The sequence below is a fragment of the Halyomorpha halys genome, unplaced genomic scaffold, assembly GCF_000696795.3.
Source record: "Halyomorpha halys isolate HHAL.00 unplaced genomic scaffold, Hhal_1.1 Scaffold7.1, whole genome shotgun sequence".
In the NCBI taxonomy this organism is placed as follows: domain Eukaryota; kingdom Metazoa; phylum Arthropoda; class Insecta; order Hemiptera; family Pentatomidae; genus Halyomorpha; species Halyomorpha halys.
The window spans coordinates 125,975-135,474 of record NW_027110368.1 but is presented as its reverse complement, the minus strand read 5'-3'; the positions used below and the strand labels follow the sequence as shown (position 1 = coordinate 135,474).

General features: G+C 30.2%; 1 protein-coding gene across 2 annotated transcripts in view; it reads left to right on the top strand.

The window, feature by feature from the left end:
• Nnp-1 (Ribosomal RNA processing protein 1 homolog Nnp-1) overlaps positions 1–9,500 on the top strand; it is an 18,849-nt gene that overhangs the window by 3,683 nt on the left and 5,666 nt on the right. For both annotated transcript variants that reach the window (XM_014414714.2, XM_014414706.3), the window contains exons 3-8: positions 1,465–1,608; positions 2,884–3,048; positions 4,284–4,466; positions 4,692–4,945; positions 8,252–8,900; positions 8,968–9,072. In XM_014414714.2, coding sequence (XP_014270200.1) covers positions 1,465–1,608; positions 2,884–3,048; positions 4,284–4,466; positions 4,692–4,945; positions 8,252–8,900; positions 8,968–9,072 — 1,500 coding nt within the window. The remainder of the gene's footprint in view (positions 1–1,464; positions 1,609–2,883; positions 3,049–4,283; positions 4,467–4,691; positions 4,946–8,251; positions 8,901–8,967; positions 9,073–9,500) is intronic.

Genomic DNA, 9,500 nt, shown 5'->3' with positions numbered 1-9,500 from the left:
TTAAGGAAAATTTATTATTACAACTAAAATTAAAAGATTTATATTTTACTTTTTTTTCTAGCTTGTTCGCCGTTTCTTGAGGCAAATGTTAGAATTTATTTTTTATTTATATGTATATAGTTTTATAATCGATCATTATTATTAAGAATTGTCCATTATTTTTAGGGTTGATAGGGATATCTTTTGCATGAGACTACACCTCTTGTAATCAATTGTTAAAAAAAAATCAAATTGTTTATCATGTAAGGCCTACTAGACTGATCTGGTATTAAATAAATATATTTAAACATATACAATTTTGTATGGCAGATAAAAAAAGAGATGATGCCTATTCCCTGCTAATTTATTTCATACTATAAATTAACATTATAAATAAATGAAGACTTTCCTGCCTCCACGTTAGAATAAATCTTGTAAAATCCAACATGGTGTTATTGGACACATTCGGCTACTTCTGGCATTCCAGGTACTGTGTGATTGATGTGATTGTGATCAATCCGCATCAGACTAAATAAACTAGCCTGTTTATTTGATTTTTGGGACTTACCCTCAATTCTAGGGCTGAGGTATGAGTCTAGCTGTATTGATATGACTGATTTTCATGATTTTTAATTTTTTCTTACAGATAAACTGATATAACAGTCCACTTCAAATTATTTTACAATCAATTCACTTGTTGCTGATTGATTATACTCATTGTTCATAAAACGTTTGTATGGGATGTAATACATTCTTCCTGGATTTTTTTTGTTTTATGGGCTGGGTGTGAAATGGATCAACTTAGTTTTGTTTGGATGATTGGTTAATGATTTGAATTAATAAGCAATGATTAGATAAAGTGTTACTAATTTTGGTGAAGAAAACTAACCCAGTAGCTGGATTAGTTTTCTTCACCAAAATTTCAACTTTGAGATTGCTGTCCTGTCCGATTTGATTTGGAGTTTAAGATTTATTTCATAAGATTGCAGAGGTATAAATTCTAACTCACCCAAGTATGAATCCAATCCCCACCAATCTGCATCATGGGCTCTATGGCACTCATGATGATCAATAGTTGAATGTATTAGACTGTTACTAAAGCTATTAGATATTGTTTGCAGTTGGTTACTTCATACATCTAAGTGGTTTTCATTATTATTAGACTTTAAAAAATGACTGTTAGTCTTAGTCATTTACTTAAAAAGAACCCATTGAAAGTACAGACACCATGACCAAAAACAGTAAGATTTAATTAATCTTGGGAAATATTTTATTTAAAGTGAAATAATGTATTTTTTATAAATTTTACTGAGTTCCATGATTCATTGGTATAATATGATGGGGTTACTCCTTTTTGTATGACATTTTATGTCCCCTTCTATGTAATATTGTTTCATGTTATATTATTCCTTCCCTCCCGATATTTCTTAAGAGTTGGCAGCTATGTACCTGCTTGTTTAAGTTTTTTTATTACTAATGTTGCAGGAAGAATGTGTAGAAAATATAAGTAACCTTATCCACTGCTTCCTGGAGCTTGAAGATGTTCAAAAATTCATCAGGTGTTTTTTTCAGAGTATATCACAGGCCTGGTTTGGTTTGGATAGCCACCGTTTGGATAAATATTTAATGGTGAGATACATTTTTTAAAATACAATTTTTTTTTTCAGTATTAACTTTTTGTTGTGATTCACAATCATATAGTGTTTAATTTAGTTGTTATTTAGGAATGGTAATAATGGGGGTAACAAGTCCTGCAAGTGGGCCTGTTGGTCCTCTTTGCCAATTAAGGAATATAATTTAACTTAAAAAAAAAAAAAAAAAAAACTTCACTAAAGTATTTAGTTTTAATAAAACAAAAACAAAAAAAGTTTTTGAAAGAAATTTTTTTCTGAATAAAGATGTGAATGTGAGTAGTTGGTTTTATTATTTCTTAGATCTTATTATGGCAAACATTTGTTGTGACATTAACATTGTGGTTTTGATTAAATTCCTGCGTTGTCAATGTTGAATAGGATTGACAACATAATGGTAATGTTCACTCTAATGATTAGTTCGAGGCTTTTTTTTTTTTTTTATGTATTGTGATTTACCAATATACTTACTGTAAGCTTAAATATGCATTCAATGGAGTTCTGCATCAGTTTTCTTCAAATGGTAACAGAAAATCAGTCCTTTTCATCAATCTAGCATGAAATTTAACATTTTTAATGCAATTAAAAACTATGCTGTTGTATGAAACTTGCATTGTTGTCAGTTGAAAATCTTTATCAGATGTCAAAAAAAGAAAACTACATTGACAGCTAGTGACATCTATGGGAAAATTACAGTTTCTTATTTATAGGCCTGACAGTCTAATAAAAAAAAAAAAAATACTGCTTTATCATATTATTTACTGTAAATGTAATTGAGGAGAAATTGTTTGTAGGTGTAGTCAAGAAAGGTAATACACAGTAAACATAATATTTAATTACTTCCAGCCAATTTCTCCTTAACATTCTATTTTGGTTTCCTCTAATCGACTGAATTTAAGTCAAGATAGTGGCAGCTCAATCAGAATGCCTTTCCCTCTATTTTCACTCCAATATTTCTAGTTAGCCAATCAGAATCTTAGGTGATATTTGTTCCTTGATGAGGCTTTCAGAGTGTAGTTCGAAGAATAGTGCCTTACAAGATGCAGTACTGTTATGAGTTAATTACTAATGATTGAAGATTATGGTAACTAGATTTAAAATTTTGTGTAGGCAATAGGCCCTGAAGGTATCTTTTATTTTATTTTTTTTTTAATTTGGGTTTTGATATATAATTTAATTTTAACAAGACTTTGTAGATCAAAAGCTTAGCTTTTAAGGAAAATTTATTATTACAACTAAAATTAAAAGATTTATATTTTACTTTTTTTTCTAGCTTGTTCGCCGTTTCTTGAGGCAAATGTTAGAATACCTTTATAAGGAGAATTGGGAACCTGGAAAAGTAGAGGCTATCACTAAAGATCTTTATAAGTCTCTCGTCCTAGCCCCTATCGGTTTAAATCTTCATTTATCAGAAATTTATTTAGAAGAATTAGCAAAGGTAACAATTTTTTAATATTTTTAAAACCAAACAGGTGATTTTTGAAACAATTTTTTTCTCTGTATGAACAATGACTGAAGAAAAAGATATACAATCTGCTTTAGGACATTATAAAACAATTCTATTGAAATAATTTCAATTCATTGTATGATGTTAATATCTAATTAACTGATTAGTATCTAATAGATCTTTAGTTCATACTGACAAGGGGAGGCTCCTATTTTCACAAAAGACTAAAAATGTTTTTACCCTCATCACAATGTCGGTTTGACTAAAATCTTCCATAGTGAACTTACATCAGAGGTTTCTGCCAGATATATTTTATTTAAACCAGCTAGGTAAAATATTTTTTGTTTTTCATGAGAATTCTTATTTAAGAGTTTCAGAGAAATCTAAAACGAATTTGAATATCTTTTTGTGATTTTTTTTTTTAACTAACTATAAAAGCTTAACTATAATTAGCTTTTTCTGTGGTTAAGTGTATCTTAAATAATTTAATTCAATTTACAATATTTTTATTGTTCAACATCCCATGACAAATCGAATGGTATATTATTACAAAATAATAGCTCAGTATTAAAATAATACAGCCTGACTAAACTAGCAAAGAGGGATAAAATCTTTTTTTATGTAGAAATAAAGTTGATATTTATTTTTTGCACGTCAAAAAACCTTGGAGAAGTGTATCGCTGGACAGTTATATGTAGAGAACAATTGATGTTATCGGCTTCGAAATTTGGTAAAAAAATTCTAATATTATGTAAAAAAATTTTCTTGGCTCCTTGGGCACATTGACGAGAACCCTCAAACATGTGCATAATATTTTTGACACAGTATTACAATTTCTGCAAACCCCAAAACATATAATATGAAACTACTATCAATAAAAGCTTGTTTTCATGATTCAAATTACTGTTGGGGTTAGACTGGATTTGAAGTTTAGTAACAAAAGTTGTGATTACATGAAAATCCAATTTATATTTATAAATTAAATTAACACTATAGAATATTCTTTATTTTTTATTCCTAATACTCGAAAATCCGGTAAAGTATAAGAAATAAAAAAAAGAAAGATTGACGTATCTGTTGTTTAAGTGAAATCTTAAACATTTTTTGTTTATTTTTCCAAACTTTCAAGGTAGTATGGTAATAATTACATACATTATTCTGTTTTAAAGTAAAATAAATCATCCCTGATACAGATTTCTGTCTTAGTTATTATTATTTGTTTTTAGGTTGGTAGAGGAGAATTGAGTCCATCCACTGTGCTGGAAATGATAAAACCTTTTGCCGATTTTATGCAACTTTCGAGTGATTCACGACTTATGAAATCTTTAACAAATTCTTTATTCCTTCAGTTATTAAGGCAGTCTGATGAAGGTATCAAACACCAAGCCAAGTTTGAAGTATGGAGGCAGGTAATTTTATTATTTCTTTTTCGTTGGTTTTATACCTATGGATTGTTGCTTATTTCTTACTTTTTCTCTGCTCTATATAAATAATTGAATTACTTAATTAATTTATTTCATTATTTATTATTATTTTATTCATTGAATTGTGCTTAAAATTTTTTTAGGGAAGGAAATTACCGTTTAGTGGTTGTAGAATGTAGTATACTTATAATAAATCTATTCTGTCTTTAGATGGGCTTTCCTGAAGGAGACATAGATGTTATACAAGAGGCCAGCGATGAAGAATTGCCTATTGGTGATGTAGAACACGATGGGAGTGAAGATGAAGGTGATAGTCACCTGGATCCAAGAGCAGGCAAAGTTGACGCATACCTTCCACCTATAGACTTTGATGCTGAAAGCATAAGGCAGTACCTTTTGCAAGTTGCCAGGCGGAAAGATTGCACAACCAAAGCTAGGAGAGCAATTAATCAGCTGTCTAAGAAGTAAGTTTTATAATTTTTTTTATAATATAATCAATGTAATTAAGTAGAAATTATTATATTATATGTCATTAGATGTTCAAACTATTGCTCTTAATGATAATTTCCTCTTGCTTATGTGTCCTGAAATTATTTCTAAGTATATTTTAAATTGTTTATAATGTCTTCTGAAGAAACAATTGAAAGCGAACAGTCATTATTATTTTGTTAACCAATAGTTATGCCTTAATATAATATAAATCAATGGGTAAAAATATATAATAAAATGAATCAGTACTATCAGAATTAATAATCCTCATGAATGTTAAAGCAAGTATACAATAATTCAAATTATAATTAATGTTAATATTCCTAAGCCAGTGATCTTGAGTGTCAAGAGGTACTGCTGTAGATTCACCAGATATACATTTTTTTTAATGGCTTAGAGCACTGCAGCCTATAAGGTCTATTGTGCGCCATCGACATTAACAATATATTACAACATTATAATGAGCTATTTAAAACTTGAGATGAGAAGATTATGTGAATTTAATTATGCCTAAAGGATTGATAAATTTGCAATGTTTAGGGTCTATAATAGGATCTCCGCCAAACAGTGCAAACCTCATGCCTGGAAATTGGTTACATCAGCAAACGATGAATGCTTGTTTCATCCTCTGAGTTACAGAGGTGATCCCGTAAGCACAGAAGTATTCCATCCGGTTACAATGGGATCTATGTTTCTGTTCCTTAGCACATTATTAATGACATTATAAGACTTTTTTTTAATGTATCTTCGATATCAGCTAAGATGCCAATTGTTATTTCTGTTTGGTCTATTGATTTTTCAATTCTAGAGACATATGTGTGGTGCAAAGCAACCTCATAGGACTTCCCTGTTTCGTAGGCATATTTTTTTAATGGATTGCATTAGCTACCAATGCCTGTTCTCTAATGTGCCTGCCTACAATCTTTTCCAATGATTTCATCAGAAATGATGTAAGACATTGACTGAAATTATCTAGGGTCTTCATAAGATCCTTACCCCAGTTTGGGTAAATAGGACACCTTGGATGTCCTCCATCTATTTGGAATGTATCCAAATGCACTCAGACATAGTCCATACGTCACACATTAAAGTTTTAAAGGCGATTTTAAGTAAAAACGTTTTTTTTTACTCTTTGCTATTTTTCTTTGTTGCTGGTTTTTGACATTTCTATGATTTTTCTAACAAAAAATACAATACCTTCACTGTTGTATTTTTTAATTTAAAAAGTTGAAGTTGCTATCAATTGACCTGGAGGCAAAACTAAAATTTTTTCCTAAAAGGCAATTTTTAAATCAGTAAATTCGAATGAACTACTATATTGATGGTCAATTTCGCACATGTTATAAGTAGCAATTTAATTATTAAAGCACTGAGAGGCATTATTATAACATAAAACTGTTGAAAAATTTGTGGTTTACCTTTGCATGAATGATTTAAGTGATGTTGAATAAAAAAAATATAACAAAACCATATATTAATTATCAAGGAATATATATTTATGGAATTAAAGGAACATATATTAATAATCAAGAAATTGCAGAATGTGGTTAAATCATAAATCTTTTTTTATCCGTAACTATAAAATTTGCACTTACATCTCCAATAGCAGACCATCTATATAAACTCACCGTCAAAAGTATGGCTTTGAAATATTTTAATTTTACAAAAATGTCTATTTTTTCATAACAAAGAAAGGTTCTGAAGATTATAATTAATATTTTTTAACTGGACATAAAAAAGGTTTTATTAAAATAAATTACAATAGTTCTTCCAATAAAAAAAAAGTTGATAAACTTACTTTTTAAAATTTTCCTTTTTTATAATTTAGACTTTTAAATTACAATTTAAATTTTTAATTTACATTTAATAAAGTGTATTTCCCCTCTTGCTTCAATGATTGCTACCACTCGTCTTGGCATGCTTGTAAAATGATTTTGAAGAAAATCTTGGGGTATATTGTCCCACTCCTCCAATATAGCTGCCTTTTGATAGTAGGAGGTGAATGTCGTGACCGAACCTTTCTTTTGAGATAATTCTAAACGTGCTCAATTGGGTCAAGGTCAGGACTTCTTGCTGGGGAATCAATGGTACTCAGAAATGGAACTCAGAGAGGATGGGCATTATCATGCATGAGCAATGATTCAGAGCCTATGTACGGCATAAAAGACACTAAATGATCTTGAAGAATCATTTCTACATACCTCTCTGAGCATTCAAGGCCTCTTTGGAATGGCACTAACTCGGTACGTGCCTCCCAAGATATGCTGCCCCAGAACATGATAACCCTCCTCCCCCTGAATGGTTCAGTTTCTAATGTGCAGCACTGTATATACCGTTCTCCAGGCCTTCTCCAAACTCTTTCATGGCAATATGGTCTGTTAAGGGCCACTCTAATCTCATCAGTGACTAAAACTTTTTTCCATTCCTCCTCAGTCAAAGATTGATGTTCCCTTGTGAATCTTGATCTCTTTACCTACTGTTCTGTGGTGAGAAGAGGACTTTTCACTGGACTTTTTGAAGAAGCTATAGAATTATTCTATTGTGGAATATTCTGGAAGAAGCTATAGAAGACTTCCGAAGTGCTCGCATTTTAATGAAATGGCAATCTATGGGATTTGTAATCTTAGGACGCCCTGACATTGGTTTCCTCGAATTACTACCAGTCTCCCTGTACCTTTTTATGTTCCTTGAAACAAAAGAATAGTGAATCCCAAGGCGATTAGTGATGTAATGCCTTCTTCAGAGAGAGCAATGATTCTGACCGAATCATCGTGGCTTAAACGATTTATTGTGAATAAAATAATTGAGTAATAAAGAGAAATAATAGAATAGACTTAAGGCAAATAAAAGATAAACATGGACTGAAAGGAAATTTGAAATGAATAAACCAAAATTCAATGTTTGTTGGTAAACAGTGAATAACAATGATGTGTCTAATCCTTAATGTCTTTCATTTAATAAATGATATTACTATAAATTTAAACAAAGTATGGATTAGAGTCAATACCAAGATAATCTTGAGTATTATGGGTGTTGCAATACTTTTGACGGAGAGTGTATGTTAAGATAGTTTTTGGTGTTTTGCTCAATTAGTCATTTTTTTTATTTACCCTTATTCTTATGCCTACTGTAACTGAACATAATGTAAAAGTAGAATCCTAGGTAAAAAGAATATCATACTGGTAAAAGTCCTAAATACAATCCTAAATGTACACGGTCATCCATTCTTTTATATATTTTGTGTTAAACTGTATCCCTCTGAATGGTTTATTTTATTCCAGATTTGAAATTTATTCTCAAGGCAAATATCCTTTGGGCATCCATAAAATAGAATTACCTGAGCCAGAAGATGAAGAGGAAATTATAGAGAAGACAGCAGAAAATTTATTAGCTGAAGAAAAAGCAGCTTATTCTGAAGGTAAACCAGGGAAAAAATCAACTTTAGATGTTGGCTGGAAGGTAAGTCCACTTCAAAATCAAAATATAACACAAAGCACTAAAGCAAAAAAATTACCTCCAGCTAGTGTTGGCAACTGGGAAGTGGAGAATTTATCTAAGAAAAGAAAAGTTCAATGTGATAACCTTGTTGCAACCATGAAAAGGATAAAAGTAACTTTGGATGATACCCTCGTAGTCCCTACAAATGATGTAGAAAATATGGAAACAGTTGACGTAATCCCTTGTGATTTTGAAAAAGAAAAGAACATTGAGTCTAAAAGTCAAAGAGGATCAATGAAAAGGAAAAAAAAGAAACAACCAGATGTTAAAAGCATTAATAATATAGAGTTTAGTAATTTAAATATAAATGACTCCGATAATAATGAACGGGAGTCAAATTCTCCTGAACAAGTAAGAACAAGACAAAAAACAGAAGCAAGTGCTGATGATTGGGGTTTTGAAAATGATTGGGACATGACTGCAGAAAATGAAGTATGCTAAATGATGATTTGACTTATTTTTTATTGAATTTTATTTTCTAAGTTTTCTTAATTTGCAGGTAAATATTACACCAGTCACCAGTAGCCTTGTACAGCTGAATGTTGATAACCAGTCAGGAGGAAAGAAAGATAATTTTGGATCAAAAAGTTCACCTTCTAAAAATGTAATTTTAAAATTTTTCGCATAATTTTTTTTTTTTTATTATGATAAATGGGCATAATAATAAAAGGAGTATAGAAATAATTTAAAAAACTTAGGCTACTAATTTATGCCTATAATTTTTGTTTTCTTGCTAAATTGTTTTAATACCCGATGAGAGCCAAAGTTCAGGTCACTTTTTTCTTTTTTATGACTTATTTTTGGTATGTATCATTATTTTTTTATGAAATGAAAGTAGTTTGTAGGAACTGATGTAAATGGTTGTGAGGCTATTCATCCTATGTTGTTTTTATGCTGCATAATAGATGATTTTTTTTTTCTAGGTGGCACAATTTCTCTATATATAAAGTCAGTTCTCAACTTACAACTATTCAGACTTACAATAAACAAAAACAAATTAATAACTTGTTGTGTGTGTATGTATGTATAAAT